The sequence below is a fragment of the Pempheris klunzingeri genome, chromosome 1, assembly GCF_042242105.1.
Source record: "Pempheris klunzingeri isolate RE-2024b chromosome 1, fPemKlu1.hap1, whole genome shotgun sequence".
In the NCBI taxonomy this organism is placed as follows: domain Eukaryota; kingdom Metazoa; phylum Chordata; class Actinopteri; order Acropomatiformes; family Pempheridae; genus Pempheris; species Pempheris klunzingeri.
The window spans coordinates 27,408,751-27,435,290 of record NC_092012.1 but is presented as its reverse complement, the minus strand read 5'-3'; the positions used below and the strand labels follow the sequence as shown (position 1 = coordinate 27,435,290).

General features: G+C 40.9%; 1 protein-coding gene across 1 annotated transcript in view; it reads left to right on the top strand.

Moving 5' to 3' along the window:
* Positions 1-972: 972 nt before the first annotated feature.
* ano1a (anoctamin 1, calcium activated chloride channel a) overlaps positions 973-26,540 on the top strand; it is a 75,701-nt gene continuing 50,133 nt past the window's right edge. The window contains exons 1-9 of the mRNA XM_070832691.1: positions 973-1,000; positions 3,367-3,497; positions 13,148-13,495; positions 14,385-14,483; positions 16,404-16,555; positions 19,759-19,813; positions 20,306-20,357; positions 20,660-20,715; positions 20,851-20,892. Of these exons, the coding sequence (XP_070688792.1) occupies positions 973-1,000; positions 3,367-3,497; positions 13,148-13,495; positions 14,385-14,483; positions 16,404-16,555; positions 19,759-19,813; positions 20,306-20,357; positions 20,660-20,715; positions 20,851-20,892 (963 nt within the window). The remainder of the gene's footprint in view (positions 1,001-3,366; positions 3,498-13,147; positions 13,496-14,384; positions 14,484-16,403; positions 16,556-19,758; positions 19,814-20,305; positions 20,358-20,659; positions 20,716-20,850; positions 20,893-26,540) is intronic.

The following is a 26,540-nucleotide window of genomic DNA, read 5'->3' as shown; positions in this document are numbered from 1 at the left end:
GTTACAGGCAACCATGTCAGAAGACAGATAACAAACATTCTGTTGTTTCTCAAATTATAATCAATGCACTGTTTAATGGATTTGTTTAGATTAAGACCTACCTCAGTTTTTAAGTTACATTTTGTATTGTGGTGATGTTATTAGTGATGTTTTATATGACGAATAGCTTTTGCAATATACAATTTCTTTTTGAATGTTGAAATATATTGGAATTGTACTGGAATTGTTCAAAAGCCTGTTTGAGGCTGTATTTTACACAACTTTCTCTTTGTGGCTGCATGTCACAAGTGAAAAGTTTTTTAAAAAGAGCTGTCTTGCTGTGCATAGGACAGTTCTTGGCATTCCCATCCACTAATTCCAGATAATGAACATCTTGTTGGCATTATCATTACTTAACTTATTACCTTTAAATAAAGTGTCCGTCTTTTATTAATGTCAACAGTTTGTGTTGATATTGACAAAGAATTGATCTAAATAAACTGCAGCAGGTGCAGGCATAGAGGCATCTCTCTGTGTTGTGTGCAGTAAACAGTCATTGCTCAGTAGGAGTGGTACTTCGGTATTCTTTAAGATATACAGTGCCTATAGATATTAGTCATCATACCCCTTTGAAATAGTTACTTTATTTGTTGTACAGCCTGAAATCAAAACAAATGAAAAAAATAAATAAATCCATACAACGTCAAACTAAAGAAAAAAAAGGCGCCAGTTCAGGGTTGGAAAAGCCATCAGTCCCCTGATTTAATACTTTGTAGAGCCACCTTTTGCTGTAATTACAGCCATCAATCTGTCTCTACTAGCTTTGCACACCTAGATTGGGGAATATTTGCCCATTCTTCCTTGCAGAATTGTTCGAGTTCAGTCAAATTCAGTGGTGAACAGCGATGAACTGCTCTCTTCTACAGATTTTCTATTGGATTTAAGTCAGGACTCTGACTTGCCCTTAAGCCACTGCGTTGTTCTTTTGGCGGTATGTTTAGGATCATTGTCGTGTTGGAAGGTGAATGACCTGCCCATCTTCAGCTGTCTAGCAGAGGGACACAGGTTTTCCTCAAGAATTTGGGTGTACTTGGCAGCATCCAATTTCCCTTCAATCTTAACCGTAACGCTTGGAGTTCAGTCCAAAAAGTTCAGTCTCATCTGACCATAAAACCTTTTTCCACATGGCAACAAAATCATGTTTTTGCACAGCACAAATGAGACTGAGTGTGGCACTTTTTCAGAAGAGGCTTCTTTCTTGCCACCCTGCCATACAGGCCAGCTTTGTGTAAAGTTTGTGAGATTGTTGTCACATGCACAGCCTTGTGGTAGCTTCTCTGATCCATCCTGGCTCGGTCATCCAGTTTGGACGGATGGCCTGATCTAGGCAAGCTGTTGGTGGTGCCATAGGCTTTCCACTTCTTAATGATGCTCTGAACGGTACTCAAAGGGATACCTAAAACCTTTAAAAAAATTTTGTAGCCTTCACCTAACTTGTGCCTTTCTACAACTTTATCCCGAAGGTCTTTTGAAAGCGCATGGTTTTCCAACCATGGTGAATTCTTTGCATGCACTACTAGTAGTGGAATCTTCAAGAAACAGCTGGTTTTATTCTGAAGTAATCCAAACCACTACAATTGATGTCAGGTGGGAGGCAATTAGCTTGGTGTTTCATCTGGTAGTTGATTGGTTGCACCTGAGCAAGTTTATAATGGTATACTCCAAGGGGCTGATCACTTAACCAAACCAGGTATTTCACTGTTTCATTTCTAATAATTGTCCAGAATGTTTTAAAATGTTATTTTCACTTTGATGATGAGGTTTATAATGTGTACATACAGCTCTAATTAGCTCTAATTTATTTTAAATTCCCGGGTGTAATGTGACAAAATGTAGAGATTTTCACAGGGTATGATGAGTTTCTATAGGCACTGTACCTCCTAATGCTGTTTGTAACTACCATCATGTTCAGCTATCTAGTGCAGCTTTAAAGAAACAAGCCGCTTTGGTGCGGCTCTGTTTTTATACCCCATTAGCTACAAACCGCTTTACCAGCAAAGCTTTCTAGATTTTCAGGACATTGACTTCCAGACAGCTTTCAACAGATCATCACTCAAACATTTCCAACCACTGACATGAATATTGCAGCAAAGTCAAAGCAGCAGCAGTGTTTGTTCATTAAGTATGAGATGTGTCTTGCAGAGCAGAATAAGCAGTTATATTGTGATGCTAATATCTACACCCAGGTGAGGAACATTCAACTGTGTCCTGTGTGACACCTCCTCCTGAGCTTTTATCAATCAGCAGTATCCGTCAGATAGAAGCAGATACTCCCCTTGGGATGCATCTGTGTCTGAAGTTTCCTCTTTTGTCAGAGCTTCATTACACATTGAAGAAAGTCAAAGTGTGTCATTTGTGGTCTCTGAGGAGAATACTGATGACCGCCGTATAAATCTTTTCTCAGATAATACTGAAGTACAGTAACAACTTCAGACAACAGCTCATCACATCTAAGACATTGCACATTTACAGAGGAGCCGCTCATAATATAACACAACAGCTGAGCAACAATTGTGTCCATCAGTGTCCATGGTGACAGCTGTTTCCTGTTAGGAAGTTTATCTCAATGCAGAGAAGCATCCACAGCTATAAGCCTCATATGAAGAGACATTCTGTGGTGGGGGCTCAGGAGGAGGGATTGGTCTGTTAAAGGGTCTTATTCCTGTTTAGTTCCTTCAATCCACACGTGCCTTTTCTAGACTTCTGTCATACAAAACAAGATTTGCTTACTGCCATCACATCCAGTCTGTGAGGGCTCTGGTGATAAAGAGACCTTACAACCCATCTCAAAGTATTGTTCTGAAAGGTTCTGAATGGTATTTATATTGGCATTTTATGCAGAGTATATGGAGGGGCTGATGCTTTAGGATGGTTTGAGGAGAGCCTCTGCCTGTGTAACTGTGCTGAAATGTAAGGGGCACCCTGGTCTAGAGCCTCTGCTTGATGTGACTGTTGACATTTCTTGTTGGAAAAGTCTTAGCGCTCCATTGAAAGTAGATGATCTGATCAGAGTCTTACTTCACTCTGGCTTTCTTGCTATGTAGGAGGGGGTCGGGACTTTTGCTCTGGTCCCCAGGGGCCCGTTGTTTCATAATCCATGCATTGAAATGTGCTTGACACTAGCAAGGATTTCTTCTTCACTGCAACTATCAGTCTAAAGTACAATATATAAAACATCTAGGAAAAGCAGGATTGTTAGGCATGAGGTTATTGGGGTTATATAAGGTATCCTGGAAATTGGGCTTTAAACTGGCAATGGGAAGTGCTGTATTTAACATAATAGCACACATGGTTAATGCCAGATCCATCTCTCTATTCCTCTGGCAGGTTGCCCTCCCCCGGCTTGTGAGGAGGAGCCCAACATGATGAGAAGGAGTGACAACTACCTGCCTGTCCCTGGTGAAGAGAAGAATCTGGATATGGACTTTGTCAACACCAAGGCCAGGAATGAGTCTATAGTAAGATATCCAGGTTATCATTCCAGTGCTGCTGAGTTATGGCAGGTGGTGTAGAGGAGTGACTGAACGACACGAAATATTGAAATACTGAATTTTCACTGTGGTACATTAGTTTATGTTTTCATGTCAGCTAAGAAAATGCTTAAATAGTAAACCTATAAGAAATAAGTCATCTTAAAGGAAGAATATACACACTTGTGATTACTTAAGCATATATGATGCATTTATTACTACTAAAGTTGTTCTAGATTGATCCAAAACGAGTCATGATTGGTGAAAAGGGACTGAAATTAGATATTTTAATAATTGAAATTCTGGTGATGTTGGACACTTTTTAAGGAAGTGCAGCTACACCAAGAGTACCACAGCTGCTAGCTCATAACATAGAGTTCAACTTTACTTTTTTTCTCTTTTTTTTTTTTTTTTTACTTTGATCACATTTGCTGAGAGTTTGCGAGTTGTGGTGTGGGTGGTGATGGTCACACACTATGTACCTCGTGGCGCGGAGGAATGGACGGAGCTTGTTAACACTAGCAGCTACATTAGCAGCTACAATACTGTTACGAGGCTGAATTAGCTTCTAAAAGAGTCTAATCTATAAATACATACAGTACATTAAATGACCACAGTATATGTATGTAGCTTTTCATAGTGTTGGCATGTGTCCATGACCCCTCTACATAATATTAGTGCCCTATGCGTAGAACAGTGGGTGGTAAAGCTCCTTCTAACGGAGAAATACATTAATTTTGTCTGCTAAGACATGGTTAGGATCCAAGGGAGATTTCTAAGATGTAATTGAATTCAAATCCAGTGTCTGTAAGGGAGAAGCATTTATTAAAACCGTGTTGATGCATACTGAACAAATAGTCAATGTTCTGATGCAACATTACACACAATGTATGTACCTTTGGTGGTTAGCACTGTTGCCTCACAGCAAGAAGCAAATCCAGGTTTGCACCTGGGTGGAGTTTGCATGTGTGGGTTTTCTGCGAACACCAACAATCCAAAGACATGCACTTGGTGAGTGTGCTGCGTCCCTGAGCGGTCTAGATGATGGATGAAGCTGATGTACCTGCTTACACAGCTATGTGGCAAACAATTAAAAGCTAATGATTTCCTGAATACAGGTTTGTCATCATGTTTTATAATCGGTCTCCACACACCTGCCATGGCTCAGATACATTGTTTGAAGTTTAGTTCTATCAACTCAATCAATTTTATTTGCCCCATGTAATCATCTAAGGTACAATCATAGCGAAGAGATTACTGCCTGAGATTACTTTATGGAAATGCTGTTCATGCACACAGCAACCACTGGGGACTGAGAGGCTACTCAAAGTACTGCTGTGCACAAATCATTTCAAGCCAATAAACAAACATCAATAATTCCATGTTAACAGTATTTAGACTGATGCCATGTTAGTTTACATCTTTATTACATTCATCAAATGTGTTTGTTGACTTAATGTATAATATTTTCATAGGAGTGAATGTACACTTCTCTGGCTATAGCTAGCTCTATAGCTTTTGCTATTATGATCAGCCAGTGGAAACAGGGAGTTATTTCTTTCGCTGTTCTGAAATTGTGAGCTTGAGCAGCAGGAAACAGAGTGTGAAAAGAGCAGTACTTGAAGTGCCGACTGAGCTGAAGGATAGTTTTCAAGCTCAGCTCTTTTATCTGAAAGCATTTCCACTGTCACCATCCATCCATCCATCCATCCATCCATTGTCTATACCACATATCCTTCAGGGTTCACAACAACCAACACAATAAAAGTCAACACTGAAGAACAAAGATAACAGTTTCCAACCTATTGACTGAGCTATTTTACAGCCTTTTCCACTAGTAGGACTGAATTACTTTATCCCAAAATCTTCCAGCAGTTACATGTAGCTCAACTGCTGCTGTGAAAAACATTATTGACTTGAAAACTGCTGCGTTGTCTAAGCCAGTTGTGTTGTCTAAAATGTTGTGTGTGGGGGGTGGTAGGGTGGGGGGTGGGGAGGGTTTAGGTAGGGTGGCTTGTGTGCATGTGAAAGCCCAGAAGCCCAGAGGAGAGAAGCTTGGCTTGGTGAGAGAACAGCTCTTATTGGTGAATGATGCATACACCACCACATCCTCATGAGCCCTCCGAGAAGCGATCTCTGACCTTTGCAGCTATGACTACTTCCTGTTGAGATAGGGCTGAGTGTGTACGTGTGTGTGTGGTGGGGATGAGGCTGGGGGCTATACACTGTATACACACACATTCACATGCATGCACACACTGTTGCTGTACAGTGGGTTGGCAGCTGTAAAGAGTGCCGTATCCACTGTGTCAATATTACCTCTGTGATTCATTGTTGACATATGACCATGAATGCAATTTACCTCCCCTCCCGCCTGAGTTAATGACTCTTTTATTGACAGCAGACGGCTGAACTTCAAAATGTATTGCCATGTAGCTGTCTCTTTATCACCATGTAAACTGTTAGATATCGGCTGGTTTTAATATTGTCACAAATTCCCTAACAGTATGCGTTGTCCTCTCTCTCGCTGACATACTCTTAGTGGTAACTTTATAGGTACACCAGTGTAGCACTGCTGCAGAACTTATTCATACATATTTTGCATAGTCTGTTTGATTGATTCACGTGAATTGATTGCAGCTAATGAAACAAATGAACAAAATATGGAAAAGACAGATGATATACTGTGTGCTACAATGCTACAATGTGTGAACATGGAATTGTAGTTGAGTTGATGGCTGATAAAATGTAGAACTTAAAGTTTGTTTGTCCGTTCATAACATGCCTGGTTCAGATGTAGCAGTCGGGGCTATTAAATGGTGATGGCCAGGAGCCAGGACACTATTTGAGACGAGCATTTCAAGAACATTAATATGAATATTTGGAAATGAACGACAAAACCCGAGTGTGTGCACAGTTGTATTCAATGTATGTATTAACATACATACATTAAGAATAGAAACCTGAGCAAGGACAGCATCAAATAGGTTCTTAACTATCACTGACTCATTAGCCAGGCAAAGTTTAGTTAAATAACTTGTTGGTCAAATAGAATAAAAAAAAGAATAAAAGGAAGAAATGAAGAAGAATTAAAGTAGGTTTTTTTTATTTGTTCTTAAGAAAGGTCCTAAGAAAAGTCTACATGGGATACATTGTGTGTTCTTAAACCGCAGAATTTCCCCTGTGTTTTTACAATGATGAATCTAATTGTCCTTTGCAGGAGAGCACGAGACTGCAGGGCTGTGTGCACAGCAAAAATTTCACAACGAAATGGAAAAGAAAAGTTGAGAGACCAAACTGCGGCGTGGTGAAGCACTAGGAAAGTTTCACAGTTTTTGCTGCAGGAGGTGAACAGCAAAGAGCTGTCATATTTAATAGCACTAGCAGTGGATATAAGAACACAAGAAAAGATGCATGTCATGCTGTTACAAGGGGTTAAAGTGCGCTGGAATGATCAGCCTGGTTGTGTGCCTGAATGTGACAAAGGGGACTCATTTATGCCATTTGTCTCCTGATTATGTTTAGCGTTATATTTACTGTAAATTTCCATCATTCTTAAATCTAGGTTAACGCAGTAATCATTGTTGTTACTCCAATTATTTTTATTGCTATTTTCAATATACAGAGTTTTCAAAATTTCCCTTGTCTGCTGTGTGTCTTACCTGCCCCATGCAGTTGAGGGAGTGACAGGGAGCTGTCCGCAATTCCCTGCAATTGTGAATGGCAAAGTGTAGTGCATTTTGTGATGCATTCATGGACTGTGGGAAATTGGAACTACTGTAAGTAATGATTGGGTGGGTGTGATTCGTCCTACTGTGGAGAACACCTGGTGTGCCCACCCCTGTAATTAGGATAGTAATGACCTTGTACAGCACACGAAGAGGGTTTTCTGATTCAGTTCTGTTGCCTTTGGGAGGCCAGGGGGGAAGGCCTTGCATGGCAGATGCCAGGGCTTGTGCCATTATTTTATAATAATTTATAACTTATAACTTCTATCCTTGATTTTTTTAATGTAAATTATCATCTTTGTTCTTTTGGTTTTTTGTTTTGCCCAATTTCTGGATTGTACCCGTAAATGAATATCCACCTAGGGATCCTAACGAATATCATCACAGACCAAATCACCAACCTCACCTCCAAGTTGCTGAAAGAGGTGTACAGCTTGCTGGGTATTTGAGGGGTGAAGATGAGTCCATATCACCCACAGACTGACAGCCTTGTTGAAAGGTTTAATAAGACTCTAAAATCCATGCTTAGGAAGTTTGTGGCAGACACAGGATCGGATTGGGATTAGTGGCTCCTGTTCCTTTTGTTTGCCTACAGAGAAGTATCGCAAGCATCTACTTCTCTCCTTTTCAGTTAATTTATGGCCATCCAGTACAGGGTCCGTTGGATGTTCTGAAAGAGGCATGGGAGGAGCTGCAGTGGCAGAAGCTGTGCAGTGCCTTGTCATATGTCTTAAAGATGAAAGACAAGCTTGACAGGTACCAAGAGCTGGACAATAGTCACCGAGCTCAGCAGCGTCAGAAGGTTGGTTATGATAAAACTTCCCAGAGGAAGTCTTTCTAGCAGGCTCAGAAAGTCCTCCTTCTCCTACCAACCTCAGAATCTCAATGGTGTAAGAAGCAAGTATTTTCATGTGATCTTCACAGATTTTACACTGATTATTAGTAAATTCAACTAATTATTATTAATATGTTATATTTATATAGCGCCAATTCATAACAGTGTTATCTCAAGATGCTTTCCATGAAGAGCAGGTCTAAACCGAACTCTTATTCTCTTATTACTCCTATTACTCATTCAATGATTGCTGTATCCAGAGAAATTTTATTGATTTACCAGTTTGGAAGGAGGCAAAATGGACTGTTGATTCTGCAGACTGTCTCTGTGCCTTATGTATTATTATTAGATTGTTTAATGCCATCTGGGGGCAGGAGAACAACCTATATGCACAGTATTGACATCGTCATGGAAACAGTGTTAGCAAACAGTCACACATCCAGCAGTTATGGAGCAGCATGATGTTTCATTTGGAGTGATATTTGTGTCCAGATGAGGAACTGAGGTCAGTATTCTTTCTCTTTTAGCACTGTTTTTTGTCTGTTTTTCACTAACGACTGAGGGAAATGTCTGGCTTCTTAGTCGCTCCATTATGTTCACCGGCTAATTTCTAACAGTGTCTGTCTGCTGTTTGGCCCTTAGCAGGTAGGGTACAATGGGTTTCTTAACCAAAGCAGAGAAGTTTCATGCCATAAAACTAAAACATTGAGGGGAAAGGTGCTAAATTGGCTGTAAAGTTGAGGGAAACTGTTGATAATTCTTATACATAGACTGTATAAAAGGAGTGGACGTAGCTTCTGTGTCTGAAAAATGAAGCCAGTGTGGAAGTGCTTTAAACCTAATGACCGGCAGGGGTCCAAGTCCAAATGAATGGAAGTCTCTTCAACATGGCATGATGTTCATGTAGTAAATCATGGTCCCACTTAGAGGACAATAGACAACAAAGCAGAGAATGCTTTACGACAGGACTATGTTGTGACTAACCAATCAGAGGAAAGAATGTGACTCCTGGCTCCAAAAAAGCAATGGTGACATCCATGAAACCAAGATGGCGAGAGCAAAACTCAAGGCTTCAAAACAGTGGCTGACATCACAGTGGCCACAGACTAAACTCTTTGATTAAGAGAGAAACCCAGTGATTCAAGAATTTAAAACGAAGGATTCAAGAATCCGCACATCAAGCATCAGGTATTAGGCAACCGTGGCAAGGAAAAACTCAAGAACCAAACAGAACCAGGCTCAGAGGTGGGCGGCTTTCTGTCTGACTAAAATCAATAAAAGTGGCAGCAGCGACGATCCACAGCAGTGATTCATGAAGCCAGAGAACCGCAGCCAGGAGAACCAGGACCAGGATCCACAGGAACCAGAGAACCACAGCAGGAGAACCAGGACCAGGATCCACAGGAACCTGAGAGATGAAAAAAGCACAAAAAGGCTCCGGGGAAGATACCAAGTTAGTAACAGGCACTAAAGAGACATGGGGCTTAAGGATGAAGAGGAAGAGGAGGAGAGAGGAGCACAGTGCATCATGGGGAGTCCTCCAGCGGTCTAAGCCTATAGCAGCATAATTATGGACTGGTCCAAGGCCTGAGCCAGCCCTAAACTATAGGCTTTATCAAAAAGGGAGGTTTTTAGCCCACTCTTAAATCTAGAGAGGGTGTCTACCCCCTGAACCCAAACAATATTGATTAAAGCAGATATTAGAGAATGCAATGGCTCAAGTGATTACTTAGTGATTTTGATTATCTATTTAAACAGTTACATGCAGACTGTTTCGTGTTGAATAGCTGCATTTGGTGCTGCTATGAAATTTGAAACAAACAATTGCATCCCCACAGGGATAGATTATTGAACCTTTGGTGACTCCTAAGCTTTCTGTTTCATGCCATCATCAGGTCAAATCTTGACCAAATACTGTAAAACTGATTGCCATCAATCACAGCTGTACTTTGTAGTTAGTGCTAATTAGCATGTTAGCTAATGTTAGCATGCTGACATACTGAACTAAAACAGTGGACATACTAAACATTACCTCCAAAACGCCATCAGGTTAACATTGTCATTGTGAGATTGTTAGCATGACAACCATTTCTACACTTACATCACCATGCTTGAAAAGAAACATTGTCCGTCTTTTAGTTTGGTTTACTTAACAATGCTGCTTACATGGCTGTTGACCCATGTTTAATTTTGTTAGGACATAAACTTTTATGGTCAAATTATAAATAGCAGATATTTTATTATCAGATGTACTGTATGTGTTTATATAAGTCACAGTTGTTTATATTCTATTTTTATGATTATGCTCTATTTTTTCCATGTTGTATCCTTCTGCGTTTTGGTGCAACAGTGACATAATTTCCCCAAAGCATCATAAAATCTAATGTAATGTCATCAAACAGTAACAGTATACAGTGTGATAAACAGCCAGCCTTTGTATTGTATGTCAACTTGCCAGGGGTTAGTGTGTGTTTGACTACTAGTGGGTCATGGTTTTGTCAGATGACCTGCAGAAGTCTGTTACTATAGCCTCAGCCAACACACAACGTACACACACACACACACATATACATGCACATACAGGGTTAGTAAGCCTACAAATAGCCTTGAGTTTATTTAATCAACTGGCAGCATATCACCCTCAGCTGTAATCCGATGGATAAGACTGGACAAGGTCAGACAGGACTTCTTTTAGAATTACACTAGATCACATCAGAACATAAATCTGTAATGAATAAAAAAATCTGCATTGTTGGCTAGTGGTGTAACAGCCACACGAGCAAAAATACACAGAAAAGTATTGTTGCACAGAAATACCAAGAGAGAAGCAAGAAATGCCACATCACATAGCTTAGCCCAAACTGTCCCAAATTAATTTTTCTCTTCTTCACTAAGTTGTAATGAGCTAGACTGTCGAATGCCCACATTTACTGATAATCATTTTCTTTGTACAATTATTATCGCCTTGAGTGTGGAGGTTCATTGTTTAACATCCATCCTATCCTGTCTATATCATTAAGGGTGGGGGGGTTGCTGGGGGTGCTGGAGCTAGTCCCATCTGACACTGGGCGAGAGGCGGGGTACACCCTGGACTGGTCACCAGTTAATCACAGGACATAGAGATAGACAACCACTCACACTCACAGAAGCAGGGGGAAAACATGCAGACTCCACACAGGAAGGCCCCATGCTCAAACTGCAAACCACCCTTATGAATGCAGATATATATTATAAAAAGCGAATAAAAAGAAAAAATATCATCAAGCCTTAGAGTACATATACTGACTAAAATGGACTTATCTCATCGCATACAATTGGAGAGCTCTTTGAACTTGCAGTATTTTGTTAGAGTTAGCCTTATTTTCAAGAAGTAAGAAATGTTTCTATATATATATATATATATATATATATATATACAGCTCTGGAAAAAATTAAGAGACCACTGCAAATTTTTCTGAAATCAGCATCTCTTCATGTATGACAGCCATTCCATTCCAGTGTCTGTTGAATTCCAACACAAGCACACCTCACTCTACTTAATGAGGTACTGATTAGGTGATCACCTGAACCAAATCTTATTTAATGAGGAAAAGTATAAAAACCACTGCTGTGGTCATCACTACCCTCTTGCAATAGGACCAGCTGGATGGCAAAATCAGTGCGAGTAGTAACTCAAAAGTAATTGGAATCACAAAAATAACTATTGACCATGCCAAAAGAGTTGAAAAGAAAAGTTTTGAGTGAGGAAAAGAAGGGTTCAATTCTGGCTTTACTGGCAGAGCTTTACAGTGAGCGTCAGGTTGCTTCCATCCTTAAAATTTCTAAGACAGCGGTTCATAAGAACAAGGTCAAGCAGCACAACAAAACTACAGACCGGCAGAGGGCGAAAACGACTCTCCACTGACCGAGATGACCGTCAACTCATTCGAATGTCACTCAGCAACCGTAGGATGACATCAAGTGACCTACAAAAAGAATGGCAAATGGCAGCTGGGGTGAAGTGCAGCTAGAAAAAAGCCCCTCATCAATGAAAAGCAAAGAAGAGCCAGGCTGAGCTTTGCAAAAGACCATAAGGATCAGACCATAGAGGACTGGAGTAAGGTCATCTTCTCTGATCCGATTTTCCAATTTTCCAATTTTCCATTTTTTTCAAATAGTCCAATTTTCAGCTTTGTCCAACACCTGGTCGTCTAATGGTTAGACGGACACCTGGAGAGGCCTACAAGCCAGTGTCTCGCACCCACTGTGAAATTTGGTGGAGGACTGCTGATGATCTGGGGGTGTTTCAGCAAGGCTGGAATCGGGCAGATTCGTCTTTGTGAAGGACACATGAATCAAGGCACGTACAATGTTATCCTGGAAGAAAACTTGCTTCCTTCTGCTCTGACAATGTTCCCCAACTCTGAGGATTGGTTTTTCCAGCAGGACAATGCTCCATGCCACACAGCTAGGTCAATCAAGGTGTGGATGAAGGACCACCAGATCAAGACCCTGTCATGGCCAGCCCAATCTCCAGACCTGAACCCCATTGAAAACCTCTGGAATGTGATCAAGAGGAAGATGGATGGTCACAAGCCATCAAACAAAGCTGAGCTTCTTGAATTTTTGTGCCAGGAGTGGCATAAAGTCACCCAACAGCAATGTGAAAGACTGGTGGAGAGCATGCCAAGACGCATGAAAGCTGTGACTGAAAATCAGGGTTATTCCACCAAATATTGATTTCTGAACTCTTCTAAGTTAAAACATTAGTATTGTGTTGTTTAAAAATGAATATGAACTTGTTTTCTTTCCATTATTTGAGGTCTGAAAACACTGCATCTTTTTTGTTATTTTGACCATTTGTCATTTTCTGCAAATAAATGCTCTAAACAACAATATTTTTATTTGAAATTTGGGAGAAATGTTGTCAGTAGTTTATAGAATAAAACAAAAATGTTAATTTTACTCAAACACATACCTATAAAGAGTAAAATCAGAGAAACTGATAATTTTGCAGTGGTCTCTTAATTTTTTCCAGAGCTGTATACAGTAGCCTAATCTACAATATTTTGCTTCTTTGCCCGTTTTTCTTCTAGCCAATGAAAACTCTTTATGCAGATGATGGCTCACCACTGTATTCGCGGCTAGGTCCGTACTTCTCTGATGGGCAGCGGCGGGTGGACTACGTGCTGGCATACCACATCCAGAAGCCCAGCAGTGTCCGGCGCCAATCGTCCAAGTTTAGCGACAACAACTTCATGCGACGACTTAGGCGCAGCCTGAGCATGAGAAGCAGCCGAGCCCCGCTTCAGCCGAAGGAAGACCCGGAGATCGCTGCCCAGGAGCAACGGACTGACTATCACGAGGATGATAAGCGCTTCAGGCGGGAGGAATTTGAGGAAAACCTCCTGGAGACGGGCCTGGAGCTGGAAAAAGATGAAGGGGTGAGGGGCACCTGAATATGATGTACTGTTTTTACAATGGACCTTTTGCTGAACAGATCAGTGTATCACCCTGCTGTAATTAGTGTAGAGTTAGAGTTATTTTGTACTAAAAAAAAGAGGATCAATAGCTGTTATCTTCAGGTACTTTTAGGATCATTTTAGTCATTGACCAAAAATACAATTTCCCATTCCATTGTTTTTTGGTGGGTCTGTCCACTTGATTTAATAAAGGCAGATGCTATTTGTGCCAAGGTGTCAGTAGTCACAATGCTATTTGCACCTGTAGTGGAATAGCCAATATCGCTATTTACACCTGGGTGTATATAGCATGACAGTTAATTGCACCTGGATGTCAGTAGCCAACAATACTATTTGCACCTGGAGTGGAATAGCTAATGTGATTATTTACACCATGCTGCTGCAGCAAATGTTTAACTTTATCAGCTATTGCTTAGTATCAGCAAAGAGAACAAACCGTATTGAAATGCAGGATACATCTGTGTGATTTATACAGTAACTCAGGTACTGAATTTGCTAATTATATCTGTATCCAGACGGGTCAGTGTGCTGAGCTGAAGGGTGTGAAGTGAGTCTGGCAGTGTATGAGTGGTTTTACATAACAGTGGAGGCTGCAGTGATGATCTCAAATGCAGCAGTTAAGACATGACTTTGTGCTGAAGTGGATGCGATTTTCCTGGGACTGTACCAGACAGCAGAGCTGGTAATTCTAATAGAAAAGCAAAATGCCTGCTGGAATGCTGGAAAGTTGTCTCCAAATGTAAACCTGACATTTATTGTTTATAGAGGGGTTTGATACATTTTGGAAAGTCATGAACTATCCAATTTTTGACAATAAAATGTAAATGTCCAAACCTTGGTTGTATTTCAGAGTAAGATTCCTGGAATCGGCTTTTTAAAGATCCATGCTCCTTGGAACGTTCTGTGTCGAGAGGCTGAGTTCATGAAGCTCAAGATGCCAACAAAGAAGGTAATCCACCCATCATTAAATTACTTTAAGTTGCACTAAATTTACTGTAGCTTTTTTCCCCCGAAGCTGATTGACCTGGCTTTGAGCTGCACTGCTGTTGTAAAAAGTGTGAATATGAATGCTTCCTCTTCCTCTGTCCTTTGCATGTAGTGTTAGAACACCTTTACAAACCTAGAAATGAGATTTTGATAGAAATTTGATAGGACTGCAACCTCAGCAGCCATTTTACGCAGTTTCTACTGGTTCCACATCAGGTGCTGCAAGGGTCTAGTCAAGGTCCTCTTATATCTTTAATCATAATCTGGTCAGCTACAGTCTGCTTTTGGTGCATTTCAAATCACTCTTATCAAACATAAGCTTGTTTTAAATGCTGACAAAACACACTTTGTTATTTTCATGAACACACAAGAGAATCCTGCACACTGCCTGTATTTAAATGCCCCAAGACGTCACGGATCAGGGGACATTTTAACTCTAGGCTCTGAAAATGACATTCTGTTTCAAAGTTGTATATATGAAATTTTGAACATTATTATAGCAGTTATCTTCTCTGTTCTGTGTTTTATAGTAGGTCCACTCACACATACATGTTTGTGCATGTGAGTCCACGAGTTAATGAGCTAACCCAGATGCACCGGAGACTAACACCCATTGAGCCGAAGATGATTCAATTCAATTTTTCAATTCAATTTTATTTTCAGAGTGTCTCATAGTGCTTTACAAAGTTCTCTGAAATAAACAAGTGTAAGCGAACAAACAATCTAATAAAGAGTCCAGCAGTCGATGAGGCCAATGGATCAGTCCGGTGGATCAGTCCGAGGCATCACCTGCCCTTTATGACCCTCCTTCTTCGGGAAGGAAAAACTCAAAAAACCCAGTGGGAAAAGAGAAACCTCTGGGAGCACCACAATGAAGGAGAGATCCAGCTCCCAAGGACGGACAGGCTGTAGCCTAGGACAGACGCACATCCATTTGCTGGTGGAGAACCACATCAGCGGGACCAGGACCAGGATCCATAGGAACCAGGGAACCACATCAGCAGAACCAGGACCAGGATCCACAGGAACCAGAGAACCACATCAGCGGGACCGGGACCAGGACCCACAGGAACCAGAGAACCACATCAGCAGGGCCAGGACCAGGATCCACAGGATCCACAGGATCCACAGGAACCTGAGAGATGAGAAAGCACAGAAACGCTCCGGGGAAGATAGCAAGTTAGAGGCAGACATTTGACTGACATGAGACATAACGATGGAGAGGAAGAGGAGGATAGAGAATAGAGGAGCTCAGTGCACCATAGGAGTCCCCCGGCAGTCTGACCCTATAGCAGCATAACTAGGGGCTGGTCTAAGGCCTGAGCCAGCCCTTAAATATATGCTTTGTCAAAAAGGAAGGTTTTTAGTCTACTCTTAAATGTAGAGAGGGTGTCTGCCCCCCGAACCCAAACTGGAAGGAGGTTCCACAGGAGAGGAGCCTGATAGCTGAAAGCTCTGCCTCCTGAACTACTTTTGGAGACTTTGGGAACCACCAGTAGGCCTGCATTCTGGGAACGCAGTGCTCTAGTGGGGTAGTATGGTACTATAAGCTCTTTAAGATATGATGGGGCCTGACCCTTAAGAGCCTTGTAGGTGAGGAGAAGGAATTATTGATTATTGATTATTGATTATTATTATTGTTATTGTTGCTGCTGTTGCCGTCGTTGTCGTTGTTAGACTGAAAAGAGATGTTGTCAGTCAGCGGTTGTCTATAGAATGAATAAGAGCCGCCTCCGCAGTGCAGTGGCATGGGGGTGGTACATTTGATTTGGTCAGAGATTCTGGTGTTCTACTATGACATCTAGTGGTTCTGAATCTCATATCTTTAAGGATTTATTACTATATATGAATCCTCTAATTTAAAGTTCTTTTTCCCCTGCAGGTTTATGATGTGAAACAAGGCAGTAATGTGGTGGAAAAGATCCGACTGTTCATTCACAAAGTCACAGCTCCTCTCCACCCAAAAGTAGACACCAACCGGCCACAAAGCATCAAATCCCTCTCTCACCCTTTCTCCAGAGAGAAGCAGCATCTGTGAGTAATACCTCCTTCTTCTGGTTGTAAAGCCAAATAGTCACACTGGTTGTCATATTTGTCACATGTGTAGCTTTGTGCTTAACCATGTACAGTGCATACAGTAGAAGCTGCATGCCAGAGAGATTGTCTATGTATGAGTCATTTACCCTGTGAAGACTGAATACTTACACTAATGATATGATCAATCAATCAATCAATCTTTATTTATGTAGTGCCAATTCACAACAGCGTTATCTCAAGACGCTTTAAATAAAGAGCAGGTCTTAGACCAAACTCTTTAATTAGAGAGAGACTAGGCATTAGTTGCTTATCTGTCTATCCATCAATATAGTAGTGTTGAAAAGCACTACTACATAAGTAAACAGTAAACCAAACCGTTGCTGCAGTGTGATATGCTTAAAATACAATTGTTTTTTCTAAAAAAAAAAATTAAACAGACATTTTAGCCTTTTTTAGCTTTTTGGTTTTCTGGCTCATACAATTGCTCTCCTCAATTGTGTTTCCAGCTGAAGGCAGCTTTTTTCAGTGAAAAAGCTCCAATATTCCTACTGTACACTACCTTCTCAGCAGCAAACAGCAGGTAGAGACAAGCTGGTGAATGTAGTGGAGCACTAAGCAGATATTAGAACAGATATTTCCCTTTTGGACTTAGTTGAGAAGACAAACAGAGTTAAAAGAAAGAATATATGTATGGAGCATGGATATAATTCATACAAATCAATCTTAACACTGTCTTAATGTTCATATTCTTATTTTGTGCTTTGGTTACATTAGTGTCAAAACGTTCATGCTTTCATGCCAATAAAGCCCTTGAATTGAATTGAATTGAATTGAATTGATTAATTGATTGATTCATGAGGTGGGCAGACACACCACTGTAAATGAATGATCACATTGCTCTGTATGATAGATAGTAGGTCATACCAACTCTTGGATAGGAACATGGATGTGGTGAAAGACACAATTTGATACCTGAAAGAAGCTTGAACATCATCATCCTCCATATTTGCATGTTGTTTCAACTCTGAGTGAACGTGAAATTGGAATAGGCAGTTTCCCCCACAGTTTTACCCACACAGAGGCTTTAATTACAAAGACAGTTTGGAGATGTAACAACCACAGAGGTGTGAACTGGACTAAAAAAAATCACCCAGTAGGGCAATCAAGCTGTCCTATTAGAGCAGGGCAGGGAAGCTGGAGCTTTCTTTCCCTGGAGGAAACAGCAGTCTGAATCACAAAAGTCATTTATATTTTCTCAACACAGTATTTTGAAAAAAGCTAAATAAAGCATTTAGACGGACTAATTGGATTAACTACAGACAGAAGCCAGTGATGTTCAATCCCAACAAATAAAACTACTTTCAAAGGCAGTGATCTGAAAAGAAGAAGAATGTCTTAGCATGAATGTCAGCCTGCTGGGATGTATGGAGTGGGTAGTGGGGAGCTATATTTACAGCTCTGACTAACAGCTAGCAAGAGATCTTTCTACATCTTCATTATCACTTCATCTTCATCAGCACCCCAGGTCAATTCCCAGAAATTTCAGTTAGTTGTCAAACCACAGCCCAAAACAATTAAAATCCTTAGCATATTGTCAGTGATACCTTGCATGCAGGCACCTGTGGTTTGGACCCAAATTTGTTTGCTTATTAGAATATATCACAGGTTCGAGCAGGCGGTTCAGAAAGTGGCATAATAACGTTTCAAGAAGCCTTTTAAAGTCACTGCCCCCAGCTTTTAATTTGACATAGACCTAAGAAATTTTGAAGGAAGATGTAACATCTCTGGACTTAATAAAAATCCAACAGGAAGTCCACCACTTGAAATTGTATTTACAATGCACATTTCTCTCATCATTTTAGACATATTTTCTCATTGGCTTTCATTAGCTCTGCCCTACTGGGAGTAAGCCATTTTGGATGAGTTATTCACCATAAAAAAGAAGGGCGCAAGCATCAGAACTGTTACAATGTGAAAACTGATGTGGTTCTTGCGCTTGGGTACAGGAAGGGTGCTCAACAGCGCCCCCCCTTACAAAATTCCAATTAAGTAGCCCTAGTAGTATGTTTCACTTAGATGTATGAAATTTTGGTAGCAATATATACCATATGCAGACTTTTTTTAAAAAGTCGCACATTGCCTTGACTTAAACCAACAGGAAGTTGAATTTCAATTTTTATGTGAAAATTTAGTCTTAATTTAACCTTAAAAGCTGTCGCAATGCTTACTTATGAAGCTTTGTCTGCGAATAATTGCATGCATCTTCACTTACAGTGACAACATTTTGCTCATATTATTATCAACCACTGGACTTCATTGACAGAAATGTCTTTTGCTCACTGTATCACCGTTTACATTTATTTTGTGATTCATTTGTTTTTAGTTGGGATTGCTACATGATTCAGTGATTCTGCTGTGTCAGAGTGAAAATGAATATGTGGATCAGTTGGCATCTAGCCAGAGCGCTGGGGAGGCAGCAGATCCCAACACGTGAGGGGCAAGGCCACGCTCAACGTTGCTTGCAGCTTTAATTATAATTATAATCAGCATACAACACCCTCTATCCTCACAATGCCTGCTGGACTGCTTTTAAACGATGGGCTAAAGCTATGTAAAAGTCAGGGTTTTTTGGTTGACGTAACTTGGAGAGTTGTAGAAGAAGATGACACAGCCACACTGGTACTGAGGTTTCCACAGTGCTCATTGTCTATTATTTACATTTACATAAACCTTACCAAGACCAGTTGTATGGCTGTTTTATCACAAATGAACATAACTACATGTAACCCTAAGTTGAGAGGCAAAAGAAAGGAGACCTCAGGAATATACTTCCGTCCATACCAAGTGGTCTGCCCAACTAACTCAACAACAACTAGGTGCTGTCTGATGATGTTGTCTCTATCATAACTAGGCAACATAACATGTCTTAGAGGTACATTTCATAATTTCCACTAATACACCACTTGGAGTGCTCCTAACAGAGACAATAAAACAATCTCTCACAAGATATAGTTAGAGGAAACATTGGCACTCTAGTAAGAGCTGCTACCTTCACTGTATATGAGTAGAAGCGAAGCTACCAAACTATCTCATGTCTTTCCATTATATACTATGAAGTAATCACCATATTTTACTCTCAGTTTGCACTCTTTCTCTGGATCTGCAAATAAAAGTAAACCTGATTTGTTCTGTGTTGCCAGATTCGATCTGTCGGACAGGGACAAGTTCTTTGACAGCAAGACCAGGAGCTCAATAGTAAGTATTGGTTTCAGTAGGTGAGTGATTGATTCCTTTAGGAGACAATATTATGTTTCCAGATAAAAGAAACAGAGAAATGACACCATCTTTATGACATGATGCATTTACTGTTGACAAATGTGCTTTTCTACATTGATCAAACAGACCTGATAGCCTGGGCACTCCTATTCCTTTTATGTGATACATGTGCTACTCCACCAACATACTCGGATACACCTACACAGCATTTCGCAGTACTCGACTAATGCGATTGGCTTCTCATTATTGGATATCCATAGCTCCCCAATCACAGCAGTCATCGGCTCGAAGCTGAACTCTAGCTCTCATCACTAAAACTGACTGAACTGACTGATAAAGCTGTAGCCTGTTTGTCGGCTTCATTGTAACGATTTCACCTGAGCTACACAAACATATTCAGGTCCTTGTCCATGTCTATATTCTCATGTTTTAAGTTAATTGTAAGCCTTCAATCTTTTGTCATATTCTCAGGTCTATGAGGTACTGAAGAGGACAAGATGCACCAGAGCCAAATACTCTATGGGTAAGACCTCTGCCTGTGTCTCTGTTATAAGAGATAAATCAATATGCAATTAATCTGGGCAGATTGTACCATGTAGAGCCCAATTATTAACCACCTGTTTCATGGCGAAACGCCGAATTATGAGACTTCGTCACGGACACGCCGTTTGATGAAAACTCAAGCTTTTAACAACTTTTCAGAGCTTCTTAAGCAGCTGAATGCTGCGTGAGACAAAGGAAGGCACTTTTACTTTTGCCCTAAAGATTAATTAGGTTGAAATGAATGGGGGGTGTAGTAATCCTGTTGAATATTGCTTTTTACAGGGATCACCAGTCTGCTAGCTAATGGTGTCTATACATCTGCTTATCCTCTGCATGAGGTGAGTATCGTCATTACATTTCATTCCTCTCTCCTACTGGCCTGAGAACAGTTGATTAATTGCTGTTAATTTACTTTATTTGGTGAATGTCTTATATGGAAAAAACGAAAATGTGTGTGTATGTGTGTGTCACAGGGAGACATCGAGGGGGTGAATGCAGAACCTAACGACAGGAAGGTAAGTAGTCCACCAGTCATTACATTGAATCAATATCTCTTTCAGTCAATTTACAAATACTCATTCATCAATCAGTCCAAAGAAAACATGGACAGATACAAGAAACCTGAAACTAGACTACTGCTAAACTTATGTTCAATAAACCAGACATGGCAACCTCAGCAGAACACCAGAGTATTAGATTGGTGTCCTATGATTGGTGCATCAGTTGTTGTGTCATGGCATGTCAGGCTTTTGATGGTTGACTTCGTCAGAAGATGCCTGGGAGAACTTTGCTATTACAAAAATGGCAAGAAAGAGTAATTAATCATCATTTACATTTAAAAATCCAGTTACCAGACATTTTTCTCAAAGATTCATGTGTAAAAAGATGTTAATTTCTGTGTTTACTTTCACTTCTGGTCAAACTCAGAGCTAAGTTTTTTAAATGATTTATTAAAAATATAAAGCTTTAAATGGCTCCAACTGCTCGTCCCAACATGTGTTACAGATTCAAACAAAAACAATTGGAATAGCTCAACACAACTAATATTACAGGTGGTTTCTCCAAATTCAACACAATATGCCATTTTTAATTTTCTTGATAAGCATCTTTTAGTACTTATCAAGAAAATTAAACGTGGCATATTAGCATTAGCATCTTTTAGTACTTAGTAGAGCACACATTTGCTGTTATAACCTGCTGCAAAATGTGATTCATAGCCAGACACCAGGTTCTGACAGCGTTCCTGAGGAATTTTAGCCCACTCCTCATTGGCAACAGCCTCCAGCTCTCTAATATTCTTGGGTTTGTGTGCCGCCTTCTTCCACCAGAGTTTTTTCTATGGGATTCAAGTCAGGCAATTTTAACAGCCACTCTAGCATCTTCCAGAACTTTTTCTGAAGCCAAACACTGTTTTGAGGTATACTTTGGATCATTGTCCTGTTGGAAGGTTCAATGACACAGAAGCTTCAGCTTCCTCACAGAAGGCATGATGTTTTCTCCTAGGATTTCGAGACACAGAGCCTTCAGTGTTTACTGTAGAAAGTGAAACCTCAGTGCCTGCTGCCACCAAGTCTTGCTGCAGGTCTTTTGCAGGCACTCAAGGGTTTTTGGCCTCCTCAGAAATCTGGTGCCACGTCCCGGTAAAATAGTCAGTGTTTCTTTAGGTTTGAACTTGTGAACTATGCTTCAATATCTCTAGGAAAATTCAGTGCCTTTGCTATATTTTGTTTTATCTTTTTCTTTGTTTGTGCAAGGCAATGATCTCCTCTCTTAACTTTTTGGACAATTCTCTTGACTTATCCACATTTCTAACATACAACCAAACAAAATAATTTTAGGTGCAACTGTATATTTGTTATGTTGATATATGGGGATAAATTTAAGAGATGCACACAAACATTTTCACATATTATGACACTGCTCTTCCTTCCCATCACTGTAAAATGACCAAAGGTTTCTTCTACATTATTGCACCCTGATCATTTTTCTCCAGTTTTCACAAGGAACAGGTCAAAAGAAGCAAGATCCTCTCAAATTATGAGCCCATCAGTTCTCCTCATAAAGATGAATATCTGAGAAATAATTTTTCTTTAGCATACAGTACTGTGCAAGTCTTAGGCAGGTGTGAAGAAATGCTTTAAAGTAAGACTGCTTTCAAAGATATAAATTCTTTGTTTTTATTGATTTACAAAATGCAAAATGAGTGTAACAGAAGAAAAATCTATCAATATATCAATCAATATATGGTGTGGCCTCTCTTTGCCTTCTAAGCAGCATCAGTTCTTTTAGGTACACATGCACAAAGTTCGGGATTTTGTTGGATCATAGTTAGGTGTATGTTTAACCAATTATACCAAACAGGTGCTAATGATCATCAATATCATATGTATGATGAAACACAGTAATTAACTGAAACAGAAACAGCTAGGCTTAAAACTTGGTTGTTGAACAGCCAAAGTCTGCTACTAAGGTGAGGCTGTGAAAGATGTCACAGATCATCAGCAAGGTCTCTCCAAGGCAAAGCAGACTGGGGTTTCAAGATGTGCTGTTCAAGCTCTTTTTAAGAAGCACAAAGAAATGGGCAACGTTGAGGACCGTAGATCCAGTGGTCGGCCAAGGAAACTTAGTGCAGCAGATGAAAGACACATTATGTTTACTTCCCTTTGATATCGGAAGATGTCCAGTAGTGCCATCAGCTCACAACTAGCAGAAACAAGTGGGACTTCATAGAAAAACCGCAGCCAAAAAGCTAAACCTCCGACATGGAAACATGGCCAAGAGACTCAACTATGCACGAAAACAGGACCTGGGGTGCAGAAAAATGGCAGCAGGTGCTCTGGACTGAAGAGTCAAAATCTGAAATATTTGGCTGCAGCAGAAGGCAGTTTGTTCACTGAAGGGCTCGAGCCGTCTGATTGACCCCAAATTTATTCTGCAGCAGGACAATGACCCCAAACATACAGCCAATGTCATTAGGAATGTTCAGCGTAAAGAAGAGCAAGGAGTCCTCGAAGTGATCCTGTGGCCCCCCCACAGAGCCCTGATCTCAACATCATCGAGTCTGTCTGGGATCACATGAAGAGACAGAAGGATCTGAGGCAGCCGACATCCACAGAAGATCTGTGGTTCGTTCTCTAACATGTTTGAAACAACCTTCCTGCCGAGTTCCTTCAAAAACTGTGTGCAAGTGTACGTAGAAGAACTGACGGTGTTTTGAAGGCAAATGGTGGTCACACTAAATATAGAGAAAAAGATAAAGATTTTTCTTCTGTTCACTGACTTTGCATTTTAAAAATAAACAATTACATTTTATATTTTTGAAAGCTTTCTTACTTTACAGCTTTTCTTCACACTTGCCTAAGACCTTCGCACGGTACTGTATGTTTTTGTCTAACTTGATATGAACATCTGCCTCTTCCTGTACAAGAATACAATTTAGAAAATAAGAACTCATGCTGAGTTTGATGTCATCCCTTCCTCTGCTAACATTCTCCATAATTGTACTGTAGGCTGTGTGTGTCTCAGCTGTAGGAATGAGAGTGTTTTCTGTCACAGGTTCATTCTGCTGCTGTGATCTGCCATCTGAATATTCCCCTTGCCTGTCTTTCAATTCTGCCTGTGAATTCAGTGTGTGATTATGTGTGACAATGTTCCCCCGTTCCACCAGTGATTTATGTGTTTTTCGCCAGAGGTCGTGCACAGAGCACTGTAACTCGTACAGCAGTGATTTGCATATAAATGTGTTTGACCACATGACACTAAATCACACTGCTTAACACACATACCCATGCACACACATACATGTATCACTTCAACAGTCACCCCAAAGTAAATTGCAATAAAACAGTAAATGAAGAAAATGTAGCTTAATATTAATCACTTGCTGAAGTATTAGCTGCAGAAGGTCATATGAGATGTAAATCTTTTAGTACTTCTCCAGCCCTATATGGCAAAAGGTTTGCCGCTGTCTTCTAAAATAAGTCATATGAACACTTTCTTATCTGTGACCTCTATGATTCAGGCAGCTAAAATATGTTTTTAAGTTGTAGACAAACATCTTTATTACAGGTGTTGACTGCACTTCAGGAGCAAGGGTGTAATTCCCACTGGGGGGAATGTAAACAGCAGCAAAAAAATAGTGTTGATAATATTGTCTTCATCTCCACATCTGGGAAACACTGTCCATCAACTTGTACTGCATTTGAGCACCAAACATCACTGATGTCTGTCTCCCCTCAGTCTGCCTGAGTCTTGAATTCGGTCAGTGTAGAACACAGCCCAACCATCAAGTGCAATAGCTCGATCCAAGATGCTGTGATGGAGGCAGGTCCCTGTAAAGATGTGGGTACAAAAGTCTAATTTCATCCACGTGTTGGGCCTTGCCGCATGGCCAGACAAGAGCGGCCTACATGTACCTGGAAAAGCCTAACAAAGGAACAAAGGTCCATAAAATAAACGGGCGCCAAAACTTGTCGGCGTTGCCTCCAATAAACCCAGGTAGGGGGCGTGGCCAGGATCCAACACCAGGAGTTCTCATTGGGGGAAAACTCCCCAAATCCACAAGGAACTCCCAGTACGGCCATGACATCACTAAACGTTTATAAGCAGTGAACACCTAAGACACACCTTTCCACTGTAACTTAAAGTTACTACAGGGGGTGTTTTCTGTTTGGACGTCTTTCCCCTTTAAACCTAGGTAACAGCCTTCCCCACACTCGCTGGACGAGCAACTGGCTGTTTTCGCCCCGTTTTGTTTTTTGGTTTCAGTTTCGTTTTTGTGTCCTTCACCGGACTCGTTAGGATCCTGAGGAGAAACGCCGAGCAACCCGCGGCTTTTCCCTCAATTCGTACCTGCAGAAGGGAGAGACAGTACGCTGTCCTCTCCAGGGAAAAGATCACGAACGTTCTTCTCCCTCTAAGTCGACTCCCGCTGCTCCACGCTGCCACACGCGGACCAGCGCGCCGTTCCCCGCTAACACAGCGACTCAACGTACCTTTTCCTCGCCGCCACCCGAGCCGGACCGAAACCCGCCAGGCGTGCAGGATTTGCACACACTAATCGCTCGCGAAGCGATTTCAAGTAAGAGGCATTGTGTCTGGGCAGAGACAGATAGGATTTAAGTGTGCTACCTTTGCTGATAAGCTAAAGTGCCGGACCGCCGTGTCCCGTGTTACAACTGTGTGTTTGCTGCTGTTGTTTTGTCTCCTGCGTTGTTTTGTGCGTAAGCCGATGCAGGGACTTTGTTGTGTTTATAACCAACACGTGGAGAGTCAGTAAACGTGAGTCTATCAGTTAAAGGACCAGCGCCACCATTGGTAAACAGAGTTTGCTGACCGAGCCGCTGAGTGATACGGTTATTGTGCGCTCCTGTGACGGTTAAAAAACAGATTTTCAGTGTTTTGTGTTGAATGCTTTCCTTTCCTCTTTCTTCCTACTAACCCACATTACATTCACATACATACACGCGTTCATACCGTCCCTTACAGGCACGATCGGCGCCATTACAGTCTAACTCTAGAGTTCAGACTTGTAATTACAGTCGCCATTACACTTTTAGCAGTCAGCCCCTAGTGTTTAAGCTCGGAACTACCGCCGTTACAACACCCGGCAGCATCCTGCCCCTAGTGTTAAGACCGGTAATTACAGTAGCTATTACACACTTAGTAGTGCCCTGCCTCTAGTGCTCAGGGAAGGGATTTCAGTCTCCACTGTACTCTCGTTCCCTCTAGTCACATCTCGTGAGCTCGTCCGCCATATTGGGGTGACGTATTCACGCACGTGATTGCGTCACCACTCTGCGGCCTCCTCCTTGCCCCCCCCCCCCCCCATTTCCCTTCACACACACACACACACACACACACACACACACACACACTCTCCCTCACGCACAGATACACATACACACATGCTGGATGCTTATATATCTTGTTTTGAGTGTTAACAATTTGTACCAATAGCTGCTTTTAGATAGTTGAATAGCAGATGTTTATTTGAACTAGTATTATTGATCACAAATCATTGGGCTTTGTTGAATAAACTCTGTTATGCATTTAAAGAGTAGTTGTTTGTGATTACTGTGCATATATGTTGTGGTAACAGCTGGTTGAGATAGTCAGTGCTCGGATTCATGCCTTTTCACTCACTTTATAAATGTAAGATAGT